At 43.2% G+C, this 22,184-nt stretch overlaps 1 protein-coding gene across 1 annotated transcript; it reads left to right on the forward strand.

Annotated features, from left to right (window-relative positions):
- Window positions 1–242: 242 nt before the first annotated feature.
- Window positions 243–20,829, forward strand: LOC115129162 (glycine receptor subunit beta-like; the record flags this gene model as incomplete). Its single annotated transcript, XM_029659263.2, has 5 exons — window positions 243–402; window positions 9,291–9,443; window positions 10,985–11,083; window positions 11,659–11,849; window positions 19,832–20,829. Coding segments are annotated over 5 exons (942 nt in total), but the record flags the coding sequence as incomplete, so codon positions are not given.
- Between the last annotated feature and the right edge of the window lie 1,355 nt (window positions 20,830–22,184).

Consider the following 22,184-nt stretch of genomic DNA (forward strand, 5'->3'; position numbering starts at 1 on the left):
CATGTTTGTAAGTAATTGAAAATGACTACTGGAAAAAGCATCTTCTTAGCAGAGTGTGATTACTATTATTTGAAAAATGTACTTCAAATAACATTGAGATATAGTGTAATCATGCCTGGATGGAGATTTATATATAGTATTAACTGTTGTTGATGACGACGATGTGTGTGGGTGTGTTTGCACGTGCGTGCGTGCGTTTGCCTGTGTACGCGTGCCTATGTATGCTTCTCTGTGTGTGAATTTGTCTGTCCGTGTCTACAGTTGGCTATAAAACAGATGACCTGCAGTTTATGTGGCAGTCAGGGGACCCTGTCCAGATGGAGGAGATCGCCCTGCCCCAGTTTGATATCAAACAGGAGGATATAGAGTATGGCAACTGCACCAAATTCTACGCAGGGACAGGTATGCTCCTCATATGCATGCATATGTGAAACTGTGCTAACTACAGGTATAAGTCATGATTACTTGTCATATGCATGTATGTATAAATACCTTTATTTTTAAGGAATATGCGAATGAAACCATATTGGTCTAATTGATTTTACTTATGCCAGACTCTCCCTTGCATTTGGTTGCACAGTGAGAAATCCTTTGAACCAATGAACTTCAAGTCTCCTGATTAACCTTTACCATAAATTGGAGTGTCAGAGACCTACATGTGCTTGGCTTAAGAATGTAAAGGCTCTGGATTTTCCCTTTTCATCTATTCATTCATTATTCCCTGTGAGTTCAAATGTTTTACGTGGCTCAATACTAACGCTAATAATAATAATTTATTCAACGTTTATAGCGCTATTCATTAGATAAATCTCAAATTGCTTTAAAGAAACACAAAAGACAAGCAATACAGAAAAACAACGATATCTTTCATTTTTTTGAGTGGTCAATGGCGGGAGGTGTTCAAAGGGGGAGAGCAACCAAAGATAGTCTCTGTAGCAAGGGCGGGCAGGCAGCATGGTGTGATTAAGGTGTCTCTCCGCCCTGTGTGGCTTCTCCATAGTAGGACGTTTGAGCTCAGCCACTGCAATTCATGGAATCCGTAGCTTGTGAAAGAGGGCTTGAAAAACCTATTCCCCCTCAGGAGACTGAAAAGACTCGTCATGGGTCCTCAGATCCTCAGAAGGTTGCATCACTGCCTGGTGTGGCAACTGTTCGGCCTCTGACCACAAGGCACTACAGCGGGTAGTGCGAACAGCCCAGTACATCACAGGGCCAAGATACCTGCCATCCAGGACCTCTATACCAGGAGGTGGCAGAGGAAGGACCTAAAAATGGTCAAAGACTCCAGCCACCATAGTCATAGACTGTTCTCTCTGCTACCGCACGGCAAGCGGTTCCGGAACGCCAACTCTAGGTCCAAGGGGCTTCTAAACAGCTTCTACCTCCAAGCCATAAGACTCCTGAACATCTAATCAAATGGCTACCCAGACTATTTGCATCCCCCCTCTCGCCCTCTTTTACACCACTGCTACTCTTTGTTGTTATCATCTATGCATTGTCACTTTAATAACTCTACCTACATGTACATATTACCTCAACTAACCGGTGCCCCCGCACATTGACTCTGTACCCACCTGTATTTTTTTTGTTTGTATTATTATTTTACTGCTAATTTTAATTTAATTACTTGTTACTTTTATTTCTTATTCTTATCCGTATTTTTTTTAACTGCATTGTTGGTTAAGGGCTTGTAAGTAAGCATTTCACTGTAAGGTCTACACCTGTTATATTCGGTGCATGTGACTAAAATTTGATTTGATTTACTCCTTCACTTTTACCAAACTAAAGCACCTACCTAGTTGAAGCCACGGCAGTCACGTGGCGCCAAAACACAAACCACATTTCAATAATAATTCAAGAGTAGCCTTGTAACGTAGTATTCCATACGATCCTCATCACTGCATCACTGTATGTAGCTAACTAGCTTTGGCCAAAGCTTTATTGGTCTTTTTTTACACTTGTCCTGCACTTGCACATGGAAGAAATATATAGTTGCCCTCATGCTCAATGCCTGGAGATATTAAAACCTTGATAGGTCACACTTCTCTAATGCACTTTGAAAACCCAGGCCTTTTTTTCACTTGTCAGTGTGAGAACCAAAAGGCTAAGACTAAAAACAAAGCAGCGATTGTCACTGGAGACTAGCATAGCGCCAATAGCGAAAGGCCTACACAGTTAGCACTCAGTTTGAACACAACCCCAGCACACTCACACAGGGGAGCATCGCAGCTGGCAGTGAGGCTGACCTTTTTAATGGGATTGTTGTGACGAACCAGTGAGACACAAAGATCACCGTTGTCTGTGACCGGTGGGAGCCTGTTCTATGGCAGCCCCCCCTTAACATGGCATGAAGATCACACAGTGAGACTGGAGGTGGGTGAACAACCTCAGTCTGTCCTCCCGAAACCCCTACAGGGTCTCAAAGCCTGGTTCAAGTAGGATTCCTTCTCTTTCAAATACTTTGTTTGATTGAGCCTGTTTGAGTGCCAGAAGGGCAGGGGTTTGCACTACTGTGACTATTCCATTGGTTCCATTTCTCCAGGCAAGCTACATTCCAGGCAAGCTGTTTGGACCCCAGGAAGAATAGCTTCTGCCTTGGCAAAAGCTAATGGAGATCCTAATAAAATACTAAACACAAGCTCTATTGAAGGGAAAGGTAGAGCGAGTAGCCAGGAAACAGGGTGTGAAAATGAATAGTTATGAATATAGCCAGCCTAGTCTCAGACTAGATATATTGTAGTAAATGTACATATGCGTCACTTCAATTAGAAACTTTTTATTTTACCTTTATTTAACTAGGCAAGTCAGTTAAGAACAAATTATTATTTTCAATGACAGCCTAGGAACAGTGGGTTAACCGCCTGTTCAGGGGCAGAACGACAGATTTGTACCTTGTCAGCTCGGGGATATGAACTTGCAACCTTTCGGTTACTAGTACAACTCTCTAACCACTATGCTACCCTGATGGCCCAAGTATGATGTGTTAAGTTTGGTATGGTTACACAAGACAAATGGTTACTTAAGCAAAGGGTGGATGGGTGGGCGTATAACGCAAACGTCAAGGAACACAAAAGTTGCGAGTTCGAATCTCCTCACGGATAACTTTAGCATTTTATCTAATCAGCAACTTTAACTACTTAATACTTTTTAGTTACTAAGCAACTAGTTAGCATGTTAGCTAACCCTTCCCATAACCTTAACCCTTTAACCTCATTCTTAAACTTAACCCTAACATTAACCCCTAACCCAGCTAGCGTTAGCCAGCTAGCTAATATTAGCGACCTAGCTGACCTAGCTAGAATTCGTAACACACTCATACGTTTAGCAACATATCATACAAAATGGGTGATGGACATCCACAAATTAATGCATGACATACAAACCTAACATATCATACTAAATTAAGTCTTCGATTTACGTAGAGAATAATACTAAATGCCTTGAGACCAGGTTGATATATAACTGTGGGGCCTTATAGACAGGTGTGTGCCTTTCCAAATCATGTCCAATCAATTTAATTTACCACAGGTGGAATCCCATCAAGGATGATCACAGGATTTACCTGAGCTAAATTTCGAGTCTCATAGCAAAGGGTCTGAATACTAATGTAAAATATTGTGGGAGGTCTTTTGTTAGACTTCAGTACGGCTTTTGACATTATCGATCATAGTCTGTTGATGGAAAAACTTGTGTTATGGCTTTACACCCCCTGCTATATTGTGGTTAAAGAGTTACCTGTCTAACAGAACACAGAGGGTGTTCTTTAATGGAAGCCTAAACCAGGTAGAATCAGGAATTCCCCAGGGCAGCTGTCTAGGCCCATTACTTTTTTCAATCTTTCCTAATGACATGTCAGTGTCTCTATGTATGTGTATGACTCAACACTATACACTTCAGCTATTACAGCGACTGAAATGACTGAAATGCTTAACAAAGAGCTGCAGTTAGTTTCTGAATGGGTGGCAAGGAATACGTTTGTCCTAAATACTTCAGAAACTAAAATCATTGTATTTGAGACAAATCATTCACTAAACCCTAAAACTCAACAAAATCTTGTGATAAATAATTAGGAAATTGATCAAGTTGAGGTGACTGTCATGGTCAAAACATGTTAATACAACAGTAGCTAAGATGGGTCTGTTCATAATAAAGCATTGTTTTGCCTTTTTAACAACGCTGTCAATAAGTCAGGTCACACAGGCTCTAGTTTTGTTGCACCTGGACTACTGTTTAGTCGTGTGGTCCGGTACCACAAAGAGAAACCTCAGAAAATTACAATTGGCTCAACACAAGGCAGCATAGCTAGCCCTTAAATGAACATGCATGTCAAGGTGGAGGAGAGATTGACTTCATCACTACTTGTTTTTGTAAGAAATGTTGATATACTGAATGCACTGAGGTGTCTGTTTTTAAACTATTGGCACCTAGCTCGGACACCCATGCATACCCCACAAGACATGCCACCAAAGGTCTCTTCACAATCGCCAAGATAAGGACAGACTATGGGAGGCGCACAGTACCACATAGAGCCATAGCTATGTGGAACTCTATTCCAAATCAAGACATACACACAGGCACAGACACACATACACATAGGACACTCTACACACACGTACATATGGATATTTTATTGTAAATATGTGATAGTGGAGTAGTGGCCGGAGGGAAACACTAAATGTATTGGGTAAAGTGTTATATACAATTTTAAATATTACATTTCATAACTGCCTTAATGTTGAAGGACCCCAGGAAGAGCAGCAGCTAATGGGAGATCCTTAATAAATACAACAACAAAAAATACCAGTCATCATACCCTTGAACTATGCTCAAGTAGCCGCCACACCTCTGGTGGAGTGAGCATGCACACCTCTAGGCAACCCTTGTCATTTGCTGTCGTATGCCCTGAGTTGATGTCCCTCAGAATCGAATGAGAAAGACGCTGCATAGAAAGCCGCCTACCCCGAGCTGGATTATCGAAACAGACAAAAATCTGGCCAAGAACGCGGATATCCTAGGTTCTATCCATATCCGTGCATAAAGTGCATGCCGGACACAAGCGTTGCAACCTCCGTTGTTCACTAGAAGTAAACGGAGGAGGTGAGAATGGGAACAGCTCGAAAGCAAGGGACCTGTAAAGACATAAGCATTACCTTGGGAACAAAAACTGCATTATGCCGTAACATCCCTTTTGGAGTAACCAGGTGCGAACTCCAAACAGGAAAGGTGTACGTGTGGAGAACCCCCAACATGCTTGGCCGACACCAAGGCCATGAGAAAGGCAGCCTTGTATGAAAGGACTTTCAGGTCCACAGACTCCAATGGTTCAAATAAAGGCTCACACAAAGCGTCCAGGACCAAAGCCAGATTCCAGATCAGAGCCATAGGCTTAGACACTGGTCTGGGCCGATGCACTCCTTTCAGGAACCACACCACCAGTGTATGAGGCCCCGGGGTAGCACCCTCAATCCATACATGACAAGCTGAGATGGCTGCCAAATATACCTTAAATGTGGAAAAAAAAGGCCCTGTTCAAAGAACTCTTGCAAGAACAACAAAATGTCCACCAAAGGAGAAATTCCTTTTCCCTGACACCAACCCTCAAACGTGCCACTTATATGTATACAACACCCTATACACTGACTGTACCGTCGTAATCATGTTCAAAGGAAAACCCGTAGCCGTCAAATTCAACTTTTCAGGGGCCAAAACCCACAGATTCATATCTGCAGTGGTGGGGGCCAAACTCTCCCGTGCCCCCGACACAATAGATCCCAATAATACAGAACCCTCCACAGGTCCCCGCCCAACAGGTGGACGATCTCTGGGATCCAGGGTTTTCTGGGCCAACAGGAAGTCACCAGAATCAACAACAGACCCTCTTAACGTACCTTCCGTTCTAATATCCGGCCCACACCGGGTTCGGGGACTTCGGCAACCAGTAACTTGCCCCCATTGACACAGTAAATGCTTGGGGACGAGAGCGCCGAGAACATGCCCCCTACCTCGGCCTCCAGCTAGGGTCACAAGGTCTGCTTCTTCACCCTGCGCCATTGAAGAGTCTACTTTCACCCTGCTCTCCTTTGACCCAGCATGGCATCTGTGCCAAGATGTCCACCGCTGCCCAGAAGCACCAAAACAGTCAAAAACTGATCTTGAAGCCCCCCCATCACCCATCCTCGAAACGGCCTATAAGGACTCCATAGCCGAGCCAAACAACCTTATTGGCGTAACTGGCTCATCCAAATACATCCGCCTGTCCCTCCTCTGGAATCCGGGACAACGTCAATCAGGGGTGACACTGAGCCACTACCGTCGCCCCCATACTTTTCCACAGCCAGGATAATACAGCGGGAAAGATGCAGCACTAAATCAGCCATAGCACGGATTGTGTCGGGTAGCTCTGAATCCGGCTTCTCCACCTCCACGGTCCTATTCAGCTACTGCAGCAAACCAATATGATAAATCTGCAGCATTGTAACCACATTCAACGAACTGGCCGCCAACGCTCATCCTGATACACTTTGTCCAGCTGATCTGCCGAGAACCGGCACTGTTTATTTGGAAGCACCATGCTAGGATTAGCCCCCTTCTTAACCTCTGGAGTTAAGTAAATTGCTTTCCATCCATCGGCTGTATGTAAACCACCTCCATACCCTCTACATTCATGAAGTCTAAATAACCTGGTAGCACCAACATGGCCGAATGAAGGGAATCCCAGGTTGACTTTAGCTCATCAGGCTAAATCTTTAAACAGCGGTAAGCTACGCTTCACCACTGCAGGTCACGAGGTAAATACCTTCCCCCAAACCTGGAGGAACTTCACTGTGGGGGAGAAGATGGCCAATCCGCCCCCAGGTGATCTGCTGCCCTATGACACAGCTCCATCAAAGGCGCATTAACCACCAATGGTTCACTCTCCCCCGCCGAATCCAAAGCCAGAGCTTTAGGCTGCCCCGGACTGATGTCATCCAATTCAGACTCTGAAAACTCTCTAGAGCCAACCAGGGATAGTATATTATCACCAGAATCCAGACTCTGAACAGTACCAGAGAAACTGGAATGAGCCTCACCTCGGCTGGGATGACACCCCTATCAACTCCGACAACCACTGCTGATCCCTCCTGGCCTCACTCCTGAGTGTGTTTTCACCCCAGGAAAACAGGACCGCACCCACGAGTATCTTAAATTGTCATTCTGAAACCACATGCCCTAAGGCGCGGTTGGAGGTCAGCCTTTTTGAACTTAGTCTTACGCTGGCCATCTTACTAAAGTAAGGAAGCATTGGCTACACAAGCAGAGCAGCAATTAATGGGCTTTTAGCAAACACAAATCCTACCCAAGTAAGGAAGCTTTAGCGACACAAGCAGAACAGAAAGTTGTTGCTTTTTTGTTGTTGCAAAAACCAATACACAACATTCACAACATCTAGGGCAGGGGTCTTCAACCTTTTCTAGCATGAGAGCTACTTTTTAAAAATTAAACATGTTGGCACATTCTTCTCTTTTATTCTCCCCTGCAACTCTTCCCCAGGTTCCTAGTGTACAAGAGAAATTAGTGCACTGTTTTCTGCCAATATATCTGGTAAAATAATGGTTAATTAATTACTCTAAGGGGGGCCCTATAAAATCTGTGGATTTTCTTCTCCCCAATTGTTATATTTTCCTAGTTTTCTCAGTTTTATTTTTCCTGGTTTTATGTTGTTTTTCACTCTCAAATTACAATTGTTCAAAGAGAGACAACACAATTGGAAGTACTGAGTCCATGTCAATGCTGAAATGCTGACCTATTTTTTTTTAGGTCTGGAAGAAAACAAAAATGTATTTTGGAGTGTAATTTCCCTTTTAATTGTGCATCTAGCAAGTGAGGAAGGTGCCATCTAATAGGCTAGTCTAATGATGAGTCTGAACTGATACTGCTCATTTCATGGCATACTTTGCCAATAACAAATAATAGATACAAATGATGTACTTACTTATGATATATTTCTGCCAAGTAAACCTACTTTGCAGTTCACATTTAATTGCGAAGGTTTGGGGGAAAGTATTTCTGTCAATCCACAAGCCCCTTATCACATCAACACACGGAGTGAAAGACAAACGCGCGCACCACACAGACCGACAGGGGCAATATTGCTGGAAATGTATTTGCAGATATTGTGTTAGGTTTGGCTTTTTAATCCAATAGTGGCTAACTAGGGCTGGGATAATATCAATGTTGCATTGTTTAGATAGTAGCTGTGAGATTGCAGTGTCTGATACTTGTGAGATTTGTTAACAAAAGTTTGCGGTGGGACGTGAAATTTGGATGTACTTTCAGAATTGTTTGGCGAGCTACTCATGGGTGGGCTACAAGCTACTTGGTAGCTCACAATCGACATGTTGGAGACCCCTGATCTAGGAGGAGGACTACGCACTGTTCCCACTAACAGACAACTAAGTCGGAGCCGAATCTCGTGGTCTTCCTGTGCTTGAAAAGTTTGGAAATTGCGTGACAGGAGCTGAAGAGCGAAGAAATTAGGAATTGAGTGCGAGCCCTGATTTATTATAGCCATGAAGGGGGCGGGCTCGGCATCCATTGGGCGTGATTTCAGTTTTCTTAAGGCGAATACGATTGGTCGTTGACTCCCCTAGTGTGTTATACCGAGTGACCGACTGAAGGGGAACATGAGAGAGACGTGTTTCAATGACGTTACTCCAAAGCAGATAACAGGGGAAAGAAATGGTGAAACAGCAGTCTGTCTAGGAAGTGAGATACCATGGTTATTCACAAATGCAATTAAACAGCAGAGCTTTAGCAGATAGGGGGAAAGAGAGCGGAATCTGACAAAATGGAACACGCCAGGGGCTGCCCCTCCTGTTCTGCTTTTGAAAAAAGATCCAAGAGGAAATAGCCTCCGGTATTAGACGAGTGTGAGAACATACCCTATGTACCAGGCTAAATGTGTATCTTGATGATGATGCGTTCTCTCCCTCTGCTTGTCCTTAGTCAAACTCTTGCAAAAGACGTGCAGTTCATTATTATGATTTCATTCATAGACCGATGTAATGCAATGGTATTTAGCAATTATAGTTAGTTATCACAACAGTCATTTAGTAGTCATATTATTGTATACCCAAATACATTTTTAGATTACTTCGTTATGAATGTGTGTTACCCTAACAGTAGCTTGAAAAACTTGGTACACTTTAGTTTGTGAATGTACATACTTATACAAGAGATGGCCAACATTAATCTGGTATTGCAAGCTTCTCACACTCCTCTGCCCCACCCCCTTGTCTTTACTTCTCTAGGCTACTACACGTGTGTGGAGGTGATCTTCACCCTGAGGAGGCAGGTGGGCTTCTACATGATGGGAGTCTATGCCCCTAAACTCCTCATCATGGTCCTCTCTTGGCTCTCATTCTGGATCAACCCTGACGCCAGCGCTGCCAGGGTCCCTCTGGGTAAGACCTCTGATCCCTATCCTAACCACTGACCGTAAACCCCTATCCTAGCCTTACCCTGAAAGCAGTGATTCCTTGGTCCCTTTGGGTAACAGACAAGCCTGCTTTAGTCCCCCATGTCACTGTGGTGTTGTCTGTGGTGTTCCCTTCCAAATCCAAACTGAATCACACCAAGTTTCACTATTGTTTCGCTTCACTAATTGAAGCAATAGTGAAACGTAGTGTGATTCAGTTTGGATTTCGAGGCATCAAATGCAGCCTAATATTAGCCATCACTGCATGATGACATGATTGCTTTCCATTTTTTCATATAATCTATTCTCCCATGTTACCTTTTCTGTCCGAGGAAGTGAATGGGACCACCCATTGTCCTTCCACTGTCGCCCTTACATGATACATAATAGATAATGATACCTTTTTATTTTGTATGGGTAACTCGCCTGGTCCATTGTCAACAGGCCTGCATGAGTCGGAAATGTAAACTTCTCACCCATTTGACGTCACGTCAAACAGTCCGATGGGTCTGGAAAGAGCTGTGTGGATAAGAGGACCATTCACCTCCAGCTGTTTGTCACTTTCATCCCATCCCGCCATTTCCTCTGGAGGGAGACCTCATGACACCTCAGTAAATGGGATCAGCAAAGGTCAGTCATCTCCCGCGTGTGACCATTTGACATATGTCATTCATTCATCTCTGTGAGTGTGTGTGTATGTTAGGGTACATGTTATTAAATGTATGGAATACTTCCATACATGCTACCTACTATGTGTGTCGGTTTCAGACTCATTTTTTCCCCACAATAAAGCACCCCATCGGGGGCCAAGCGTCGGCAAACAAAGCATTATGCTGTTTCAACAGAGCCAACATCTTCCTTGTCTTATGTAAAAAATAGGCCATCTTACATGCTGTGATGAAAATGATTTCGGAGCAACGGTGAACTCGAATGGGGTTAGATAATCATCCGAAATAAGGACCCCGCTTTTATATAAAGATTTTTATGCATACAACAACCTAGATTAATTGTTCATTTGGAGAAAAAAAATAGCCCTCCGTTATCAGTGGCTATTTGAACCATCTTCATCACTAGAATGAGAAAGGTAAAGGAGGTTTATAATTGGGCTCTTTGTACTGTAAATCCTGGGATATGGGCTTGTGAGTGTTTCATTACCACTGCCTAGTTTAGGTGATTCATATATCCATTATTATGTACTGTACACCAGGGGTATTCAATTCCAACTCTCAAGGGCTGCTGTGTCTTCTCCCTGCTATTAACCACTCACCTGGTTTAGATGAAAGTCTAGACCTCTGATTTAAAGGCAAGGATGAAAACAAATAAAATACTTCGATCCTCATGGTCTGAAATTGAACCTCCTTGTCTGCTGTGCATTTTATGTTGCGCATTAGAGAGTCCAGGGGTCAAATGCTAATTTGAGATCCTAAGACAAATGTAGAAGTATCCCCAAAGCTAAGCTATGCTCTCCTTCCTTGGATGTTTAATTGACAAGGCCACATCCTCACTCCCATCCTGTTAACCTCCCAGGGATCCTCTTGGTGCTCTCCCTGTCTTCTGAGTGCACGTCCCTGGCCTCAGAGCTGCCCAAGGTGTCCTATGTGAAGGCCATCGACGTCTGGCTCATCCTGTTTGGCCCTGTCCGGGGGTGTCCTCGGATGGGGCCACAGTGTCTCCTGACCCCTCCTGTCTCAGCCTCCAGTATTTATGCTGCAGTAGTTTATGTTTCGGGGGGGCTAGGGTCAGTTTGTTATATCTGGACTACTTCTCCTGTCCTATTCGGTGTCCTGTGTGAATCTAAGTGTGCGTTCTCTAATTCTCTCCTTCTCTCTTTCTTTCTCTCTCTCGGAGGACCTGAGCCCTAGGACCATGCCCCAGGACTACCTGACATGATGACTCCTTGCTGTCCCCAGTCCACCTGGCCATGCTGCTGCTCCAGTTTCAACTGTTCTGCCTTATTATTATTCGACCATGCTGATCATTTATGAACATTTGAACATCTTGGCCATGTTCTGTTATAATCTCCGCCTGGTTCCTCTCTAGGTTTCTTCCTAGGTTTTGGCCTTTCTAGGGAGTTTTTCCTAGCCACCGTGCTTCTACACCTGCATTGCTTGCTGTTTGGGGTTTTAGGCTGGGTTTCTGTACAGCACTTTGAGATATCAGCTGATGTACGAAGGGCTATATAAATACATTTGATTTGATTTGATGTCTGCTGTTTGGCTTCGCCTCGCTGGTGGAGTACGCCGTGGTGCAGGTGATGCTCAACAGCCCAAAGCGCATTGAGGCAGAGAAGGCCAAGATGGCGTCCAAGGCAAAGGGGAAGGAGAAGGCGGCGGGCAGGAACAACACGGTCAACGGCACCAGCGGGACGCCCTGTCATGTCAGCACGCTGCAGGTGGGTAAGGGGTGGTTGTGTGTGGCGGGTGAGGGAAAGGTAGGGAAGGGGATGGGCTTGTTTCTGGTGAGTGGGGGGAGGTTTGTGTGATTTTAGAAATAAGTTGCCCCCAGACACTGATTTAAGGTCAAGATGAAGTTGTCCCTAACCACTTCCCTCACAGTTGAAGGAGGAATGGTTATTTAACCTTGCATATTTTTATTTTTTTATTTCCCCTTTATTTAACCAGGTAGGCAAGTTGAGAACAAGTTCTCATTTACAATTGCGACCTGGCCAAGATAAAGCAAAGCAGTTCGACACATACAACGACACAGAGTTACACATGGAGTAAAACAAACATACAGTCAATAATACAGTATAAACAAGTCTATATACAATGTGAGAAAATTAGGTGAGAAGGGAGGTAAAGGCAAAAAAGGCCATGGTGGCAAAGTAAATACAATATAGCAAGTAAAACACTGGAATGGTAGTTTTGCAATGGAAGAATGTGCAGTAGAAATAAATAAAAATAATGGGGTGCAAAGGAGCAAAATAAATAAATAAATTAAATACAGTTGGGAAAGAGGTAGTTGTTTGGGCTAAATTATAGGTGGGCTATGTACAGGTGCAGTAATCTGTAAGATGCTCTGACAGTTGGTGCTTAAAGCTAGTGAGGGAGATAAGTGTTTCCAGTTTCAGAGATTTTTGTAGTTCGTTCCAGTCATTGGCAGCAGAGAACTGGAAGGAGAGGCGGCCAAAGAAAGAATTGGTTTTGGGGGTGACTAGAGAGATATACCTGCTGGAGCGTGTGCTACAGGTGGGAGATGCTATGGTGACCAGCGAGCTGAGATAAGGGGGGACTTTACCTAGCAGGGTCTTGTAGATGACATGGAGCCAGTGGGTTTGGTGACGAGTATGAAGCGAGGGCCAGCCAACGAGAGCGTACAGGTCGCAATGGTGGGTAGTATATGGGGCTTTGGTGACAAAACGGATTGCACTGTGATAGACTGCATCCAATTTGTTGAGTAGGGTATTGGAGGCTATTTTGTAAATGACATCGCCAAAGTCGAGGATTGGTAGGATGGTCAGTTTTACAAGGGTATGTTTGGCAGCATGAGTGAAGGATGCTTTGTTGCGAAATAGGAAGCCAATTCTAGATTTAACTTTGGATTGGAGATGTTTGATATGGGTCTGGAAGGAGAGTTTACAGTCTAACCAGACACCTAAGTATTTATAGTTGTCCACGTATTCTAAGTCAGAGCCGTCCAGAGTAGTGATGTTGGACAGGCGGGTAGGTGCAGGTAGCGATCGGTTGAAGAGCATGCATTTAGTTTTACTTGTATTTAAGAGCAATTGGAGGCCACGGAAGGAGAGTTGTATGGCATTGAAGCTTGCCTGTAGGGTTGTTAACACATTGTCCAAAGAAGGGCCGGAAGTATACAGAATGGTGTTGTCTGCGTAGAGGTGGATCAGAGACTCACCAGCAGCAAGAGCGACCTCATTGATGTATACAGAGAAGAGAGTCGGTCCAAGAATTGAACCCTGTGGCACCCCCATAGAGACTGCCAGAGGTCCGGACAGCAGACCCTTTGATTTGACACACTGAACTCTATCAGAGAAGTAGTTGGTGAACCAGGCGAGGCAATCATTTGAGAAACCAAGGCTGTCGAGTCTGCCGATGAGGATGTGGTGGTTGACAGAGTCGAAAGCCTTGGCCAGATCAATGAATACGGCTGCACAGTAATGTTTCTTATCGATGGCGGTTAAGATATCGTTTAGGACCTTGAGCGTGGCTGAGGTGCACCCATGACCAGCTCTGAAACCAGATTGCATAGCAGAGAAGGTATGGTGAGATTCGAAATGGTCGGTAATCTGTTTGTTGACTTGGCTTTCGAAGACCTTAGAAAGGCATGGTAGGATCAAGAGTGTCCCCCCCTTTGAAGAGGGGGATGACCGCAGCTGCTTTCCAATCTTTGGGAATCTCAGACGACACGAAAGAGAGGTTGAACAGGCTAGTAATAGGGGTGGCAACAATTTCGGCAGATCATTTTAGAAAGAAAGGGTCCAGATTGTCTAGCCCGGCTGATTTGTAGGGGTCCAGATTTTTCAGCTCTTTCAGAACTTCAGCTGAATGGATTTGGGAGAAGGAGAAATGGGGAAGGCTTGGGCGAGTTGCTGTTGGGGGTGCAGTGCTGTTGACCGGGGTAGGAGTAGCCAGGTGGAAAGCATGGCCAGCCGTAGAAAAATGCTTATTGAAATTCTCAATTATGGTGGATTTATCAGTGGTGACAGTGTTTCCTATCTTCAGTGCAGTGGGCAGCTGGGAGGAGGTGTTCTTATTCTCCATGGACTTTACAGTGTCCCAGAACTTTTTGAGTTAGTGTTGCAGGAAGCAAATTTCTGCTTGAAAAAGCTAGCCTTGGCTTTTCTAACTGCCTGTGTATAACGGTTTCTAGCTTCCCTGAACAGCTGCATATCACGGGGGCTGTTCGATGCTAATGCAGAACGCCATAGGATGTTTTTGTGTTGGTTAAGGGCAGTCAGGTCTGGGGAGAACCAAGGGCTATATCTGTTCCTGGTTCTAAATTTCTTGAATGGGGCATGTTTATTTAAGATTGTTAGGAAGGCATTTAAAAAAAATATCCAGGCATCCTCTACTGACAGGATGAGATCAATATCCTTCCAGGATACCCCGGCCAGGTCGATTAGAAAGGCCTGCTCGCTGAAGTGTTTCAGGGATCGTTTTACAGTGATGAGTGGAGGTCGTTTGACCGCTGACCCATTACGGATGCAGGCAATGAGGCAGTGATCGCTGAGATCTTGGTTGAAGACAGCAGAGGTGTATTTAGAGGGGAAGTTGGTTAGGATGATATCTATGAGGGTGCCCGTGTTTAAGGCTTTGGGGGGGTACCTGGTAGGTTCATTGATAATTTGTGTGAGATTGAGGGCATCAAGTTTAGATTGTAGGATGGCTGGGGTGTTAAGCATGTTCCAGTTTAGGTCGCCTAGCAGCACAAGCTCTGAAGATAGATGGGGGGCAATCAGTTCACATATGGTGTCCAGAGCACAGCTGGGGGCAGAGGGTGGTCTATAGCGGGCGGCAACGGTGAGAGACTTGTTTTTAGAGAGGTGGATTTTTAAAAGTAGAAGTTCAAATTGTTTGGGTACAGACCTGGATAGTAGGACATAACTCTGCAGGCTATCTTTGCAGTAGATTGCAACACTGCCCCCTTTGGCAGTTCTATGTTGTCTGAAAATGTTGTAGTTTGGAATGACAATTTCTGAATTTTTGGTGGTCTTCCTAAGCCAGGATTCAGACACAGCTAGAACATCCGGGTTGGCAGAGTGTGATAAAGCAGTGAATAGAACAAACTTAGGGAGGAGGCTTCTAATGTTAACATGCATGAAACCAAGGCTATTACGGTTACAGAAGTCATCAAAAGAGAGGGCCTGGGGAATAGGAGTGGAGCTAGGCACTGCAGGGCCTGGATTCACCTCTACATCGCCAGAGGAACATAGGAGGAGAAGAATAAGGGTACGGCTAAAAGCAATAAGAATTGGTCGTCTAGAACGTCTGGAACAGAGAGTAAAAGGAGGTTTCTGGGGGCGATAAAATAGCATCAAGGTATAATGTACAGACAAAGGTATGGTAGGATGTGAATACAGTGGAGGTAAACCTAGGTATTGAGTGATTAAGAGAGAGATATTGTCTCTAGAAACATCATTGAAACCAGGAGATGTCATTGCATGTGTGGGTGGTGGAACTAATAAGTTGGATAAGGTATAGTGAGCAGGACTAGAGGCTCTACAGTGAAATAAGCCAATAAACACTAACCAGAACAGCAATGGACAAGACATATTGACATTAAGGAGAGGCATCCTTAGTCGAGTGATCAAAAGGGTCCAGGGAGTGGAGAGGTTGGTTTGGGGGTCACGGCGATTTAGACAGCTAGCCAGGACATCGGTAGCAAGCTAGCATAGGATGGAGGTCTGTTGTTAGCCACCTCTTGCGTTCCGTCAGTAGATTAGTGGGGTTCCGTGTGGTAGAGGGGATTAGTCCAAATCACACAACAACAAAAAAATAAAAACAATAGATATAGTTATAGAGGCCCAAGAAGAAACATAATAATAATAAAAATAAATAAATTGTCCGATTGTTTATTCTGAGAGCAGCCGGTAAGACGGCTAGCGGTTAGCAGGCCGCAGATGGGCGTTCAGGTAACGTCGCGACGGAGGAGCCAGCCGGATCTCCTTCGGGTAGATAACGTCGGCAGTCCAGTTGTGAAGGCCCGGTGGGGCTCCGCGTAGGCAGTAAAACGGGTTCGGATAGGTGACTGCAGCCCAGGAGTGATTGTCGGAGCTGGCTAGCTCCGGAGTAATTGATGTTTGCTCCGGAATCGACGAAAGCAGATAGACACACGGATAGCAGCCAGCTAGCTGTGAGATCCGGGAATGAGTGTCCAGAGAGCAGTTGAAATCCAGGGACATGGAGAGAAAAATTGGTCCGGTATGTTCCGTTCCGAGCCGCGCTGCGCCGTACAAAACTGGCGATAGATTTTCGAGCTAAAGGATAGCTGATGACCACAAACCATGGTTAGCTGAATACTAATGAGTTGCCAGTAAAGAAGCTAACTAGCTTCTGAACTAGCTTCTGATTAGCTTCTGGCTAGCTCCTGGCTAGCTTCTGGCTAGTTTCTGGCTAGCTTCTTGGAGTTTCTGGCTAGCTTCTGGCTAGCTTCTTGGAGGATTGCAGATTTGAGGTAAATAATACTTATTTATAAATATAAATTGGTGAGGCGGGTTGCAGGAGAGTGTTTTGAAGATGAGTTGATGGAAAATAAAAATAAAATGTATGTGAAAAAAGTTATAAAATATATATATATATACAGGACACGACAAGACGAGGACAAAAGACGTCTGAACTGCGATGCCATCTCGGCTAAGTCCTTAGGCATGATGAGAGGGAAGTTAGAGATACCAATAGATGGCATTTATGAGTGATTGAATTGTCCTAACATCTCCTGCACTCTGGCCTTACATGGATAAAGATTGACACAGGTACAGATTTAGTTTGTGAAATGTTATTTTCGATCATACACTTCATAGAAATTCATTTACATCGTCATGTATGTTAGTCAAGACTTGCGATTTGCGAGAAGATGACTCTAGTGGAATGTGGGTAGCCTAGTGGTTAGAGCGTTGGACTAGTAACCGGAAGGTTGCCCCCCGAGCTGACAAGGTACAAATCGGTCGTTCTGCCCCTGAACAGGCAGATAACAGGCAGTTAACCTACTGTTCCTAGGCTGTTCCTAGGCCGTCATTGAAAATAAGAATTTGTTCTTAGCTGACTTGCCTAGTTAAATAAAGGAAAAATCAAATAAAAAATCAAAAGTAAATCAAATTAACGCCAATTAATGAGCTTGATGGTTGAGTGAAAAAGTAGCAACTGTATGATTAGTATCTCATTTCCCCTGTAGCCGATGAGAAAGATTGAAACGTGTGTTTTCAGAAGTTACTTCCCACTGATTCTGTTGTAACATAACAGCATGTCAATTCACCAAAGAAAAAAATAGAAAATCCAGATTACAGCTCCAAAACATCAACATTAGGGGCATTCTGCCATGCATGAGGTAATTGTGTATCTGGTGCATTCTCATCTCTTCCTGAAAGAAACTGACAGTTAGCATTAAAGTAAGACGGTGATTTGACAACAACACTACTGCACAACACCACTACACTGTCAAAATGTTGCACTCTTTGTATACGTGGAGATTTATACATTAGAGGTCGACCGATTTATGATTTTTTTCAACGCTGATATCGACTATTGGAGGATCAAAAAAAGCCGAGACCGATTAATCGACCAATTTTTTATATATATATATATATATATTTGTAATAAAGACAATTACAACAACACTGAATGAATACTTTTATTTGAACTTAATATAAATCAATTTAGTCTCAAATAAATAATGAAACATGTTCAATTCAGTTTAACTAATGCAAAAACACTGTGTTGGAGAAGAAAGTAAAAGTGCAATATGTAAAATATGTATGTAAAAAAGCTAACGTTTAAGTTCCTTGCTCAGGACATGAGAACATATGAAAGCTGATGGTTCCTTTTAACGTGAGTCTTCAATATTCCCAGTTAGAAGTTTTAGGTTGTAGTTATTATAGGAGTTATAGGACTATTTTTCTCTATACCATTAGTATTTCATATACCTTTGACTATTGGATGTTCTTATAGGCACTACAGTATTGCCAGCCTAATCTCGGGAGTTGATAGGCTTGAAGTCATAAACAGTGCTGTGCTTCAAGAATTTGCGAAGAGCTGCTGGCAAACGCAGGCAAGTGCTGTTTGAATGAATGCTTACGAGCCTGCTGCTGTCTACCACCGCTCAGTAAGACTGCTCTATCAAATATCAAATCATAGACTTAATAATATAACAAACACACAGAAATAAGAGCCTATTAATATTAATGTATTAATATATGTTATTAATATGGTCAAATCTGGAAACTATCATTTTATGCACATATACAGTGTGAAAAAAAAGTATTTAGTCAGCCACCCCATGGGGTGAGATCTTGCGTGGAGTCCCAGATCGAGGGAGATTATCAGGGAGATGGTGGTCTTGTCTTCCATTTCCTAATAATTGCTCCCACAGTTGATTTCTTCAAACCAAGCTGCTTACCTATTGCAGATTCAGTCTTCCCAGCCTGGTGCAGGTCTACAATTTTGTTTCTGGTGTCCTTTGACAGCTCTTTGGTCTTGGCCATAGTGGAGTTTGGAGTGTGACTGTTTGAGGTTGTGGACAGGTGTCTTTTATACTGATAACAAGTTCAAACAGGTGCTATTAATACAGGTAACGAGTGGAGGACAGAGGAGCCTCTTAAAGAAGAAGTTACAGGTCTGTGAGAGCCAGAAATCTTGCTTGTTTGTAGGTGACCAAATACTTATTTTCCACCATAATTGCAAATAAATTCATTAAAAATCCTACAATGTGATTTTCTGGATTTTTTTCTCATTTTGTCTATCATAGTTGAAGTGTACCTATGATGAAAATTACAGGCCTCTCTCATCTTTTTAAGTGGGAGAACTTGCACAATTGGTGGCTGACTAATTACTTTTTGCCCCACTGTATATATATGTATATATATATGGACGTGCAAGAGTGATCATCTCCGTATGTCTCCATCCTACCCTACAACCATTGGAAAAAAACAGAACAGATCTGATCGAAACCACACCAAAGAGTCCTGACAGGGTTGGCAAAGCACCGCAGTCATAAATCAGCTCATGTCAGAATGTCACACGAATTAAGGCCTAATTCAATTGGAGGTGCACGGAGGACAGGCTTTGAGATGTACAAAAGGTATGGCAAGCATCATCACCATTCCTTTCCAAAGTCGAGTCAGGCAAGTCCTCAATTCTTCCATTGTCTCCCCCTTCCCCTGGTAATAAGGGCCAGGTGATCTGTGGCACCCATTTGCGTTCCTTCCGCGGTTGCCCGGGATCCTTAAATGTGAGACTGTGAGTCGCTGGGTATGACAGAAACAGAACAGGGCATTTGTTGATTTTTTTCCCCCACGTTGAGTCAGGCTCCTCTCTGGTTGGCTTAAACTACTGTCGACGTCTCTCTGGCTCTGGCCGCAATGGCTCAGCATTGGCGGTAGCTGCCATCTGTGGCAAGGGAGGAGGAAATGGGATGTGATTGGAGCTCTAGCTGACTCCTGTTGCATTGCCTGCCGAGATGTATGTTGCCGTTAACTGAGAGAAAGTCAGAGAGCTGGAGAGTGACTGGACAGGAGTGTTTGGAGTAGTGGGACTAATGCAATGTTTTCAATTGTTCCCATCACCACCTCACCACCCACTGCCATTGTGCACTTGAGCACAGCACTTAAGCAGTTAAGGGGTTAAGGGGCACTGCTCTTTGGCTGACCCTCTGCTCCTCCAATGATTGTGCAGCTGTTACTCTATCCACTTTTCCCTTTTCCAGGTGGGAGAGACCCGGTGCAAAAAGGTTTGCACCTCCAAGTCGGACCTGCGCACCAATGACTTCAGCATTGTTGGCTCACTGCCGCAGGACTTTGAGCTCTTCGACTGCTACGGGAAGCCCATCACCTTGCATCATGGCCTTAGCAAAAGCCAGGCCAAGGCCAAGAAACCGCCAACGCCCAAACCCGTCATCCCCTCAGCCGCCAAGCGGGTCGACCCCTTTTCAACGTCACCTATTGGTCCGTGTACTTGTGATCATGGAATGAATTTAAGGATTTTGGGCACAGCCAGCTGTGCTTGTAGACCACATTTTCTACTAATTTCCATCTTTGCCCTGTGATCTCGTATTTTGATCCATTCTTCCTTAATTCAAGTTGTTAATGTATTTATATGAATCTATATATTATTAACTATCATTATTAGCACTAGATAAAAATCACATCGTCCATTAATTCATGATTGGCACTAGGAAAAGAAGAAAAGCATCACAGGTGTATTTCATGAGATGAGTAATATACAAATGATTTGACAATTAAGAAAAGAATAATCAATGAAAAATTGATCAAGAATTAAGTATTTTTTTAAGTATAAATTAAAATAGATCCAATTAATTATTTATTGAAAATATTAGTGTAAATGCCAGGTCCTCTGATTTTGGTGCTAATTGCCGGAACTTGCTTGCAAGTTTGGTAAGATGGCATTGGCAAAAAGTTTACGATTGCATGTAAAAAATTGCTTATATGAATATAAATACAGTATATTAGATCTATCAATGTTTATTAATATGACTTTTTTTTCTCCAGTACTCCTGTTGATATGTGAAACATCTTATCCTTGTTCAGATGGTTATATGACATTGCCATGACGAGAATTGTAACTTATGACCATCTCTCACATGACTACATATCATGTGTAAATGGGTTAACAAACTGACCATATATATATTATTTACAAATGTGCAATTTACAAACTAACCAATAAATGTTTATATGAATCACACATTTATGTATTTGTGATATTTGTAGTAGTCTAAATCTGTCTGTCCCTAAACACATTTATCACAGATTTACTACAATAACTAAAGAAAGTAAGATTGATCTCATTTTGGAAGACCGTATACCCATTCTTCATTCAAATAAACTCAAGGATTTTGTCAGATACCTGAAACATAACCCCCATCCCACTAAAGTATTCACATGGTATCAAAAGATTAACTTCTACTCATAAAAACAGTCACATTTGTGAAAAATCATTCCTCGTAAGATTGATAATTGGGGGAATATCTATCCTTCTTTCTCCTCCCTCCATGGGCCGACCCATATTTTCCCAACATGCAACCTGCACATTAAGCACGCCACACAGCTGTTTCTCCCCGTGAGAGTCTTGCCCCTCTCCTAATCCACCAACAAGCCATTAATTATGCATTGGAAATGTGTTTGGATATTGACCTCAGAGTATCATTGCGAGACTGAATGAACCAAGATACATACCGACCTCGTGTCATGACAAATGGCCCATATAAAGGAAGCAGAAGGAGATCTGGTTTGTTGAGGATGGAAAGGATAGAAGAAAATGAGTCATTTCAGTGGATATATTTCTTGGGGTTGGTCCATAGATTCATTAATAACATGTTTTGATTCTATGCTTATTTACCAAGCAAATAAGTACCATCATGACGACTTTCCTGTTGCTGTCATGGTAACAGACATAATGGAGGGAACATTTCAGTGGTCACTGAAGGCAACCAATCTCGCCGACTGATGTTTCTGGAATGAGGACACGTGCCAGACGATAAAGTCTAGACAAAACAATAACAGCAGGTGAGTTAAAAATGAGCTCAAATAATCTCCCCGTTAAAAGGTGTACTTAATACTACTCTGGAGATGCACGGTTTTTAGGGCCGAAATGTGTTGGTTATATTGATTTTGCCAAGAAAATCTATCGGTTTGTCGTTAAAATCAACTGGTTCCCATGGAATATCCTCCCAAGGTTTTTAACCTTATTTTGAAAGTCTCAGAGAATAAGATTGACCTCTGCCGTTCCCGCTAGAGGATGTTTCTATTGCTGGCTCTAATTCAACTGGTTGGAGGAGATTCATTCACTCACATAGATCTAGAATCTAAAGGTTCCCTTGGAACAGAAAATAAACACGTGATTCTGGGGGAGTATGTAGTCAAATACCACACCAACAAATAAACCAGAAGCCAGTTGATTATATAGCAAATTTGATCACCTTTTGTGTATGATCCTTTTGTCTTATTCCTTCACTACAAATCAACATGCAATATAGGTTATTTTGGGTCAGTCAGATGCCTTGTTCCCATAGAAACAGCATTATGAGACAAGAACTTGTC

Source organism: Oncorhynchus nerka, linkage group LG5, assembly GCF_034236695.1.
Source record: "Oncorhynchus nerka isolate Pitt River linkage group LG5, Oner_Uvic_2.0, whole genome shotgun sequence".
NCBI classification, from domain to species: domain Eukaryota; kingdom Metazoa; phylum Chordata; class Actinopteri; order Salmoniformes; family Salmonidae; genus Oncorhynchus; species Oncorhynchus nerka.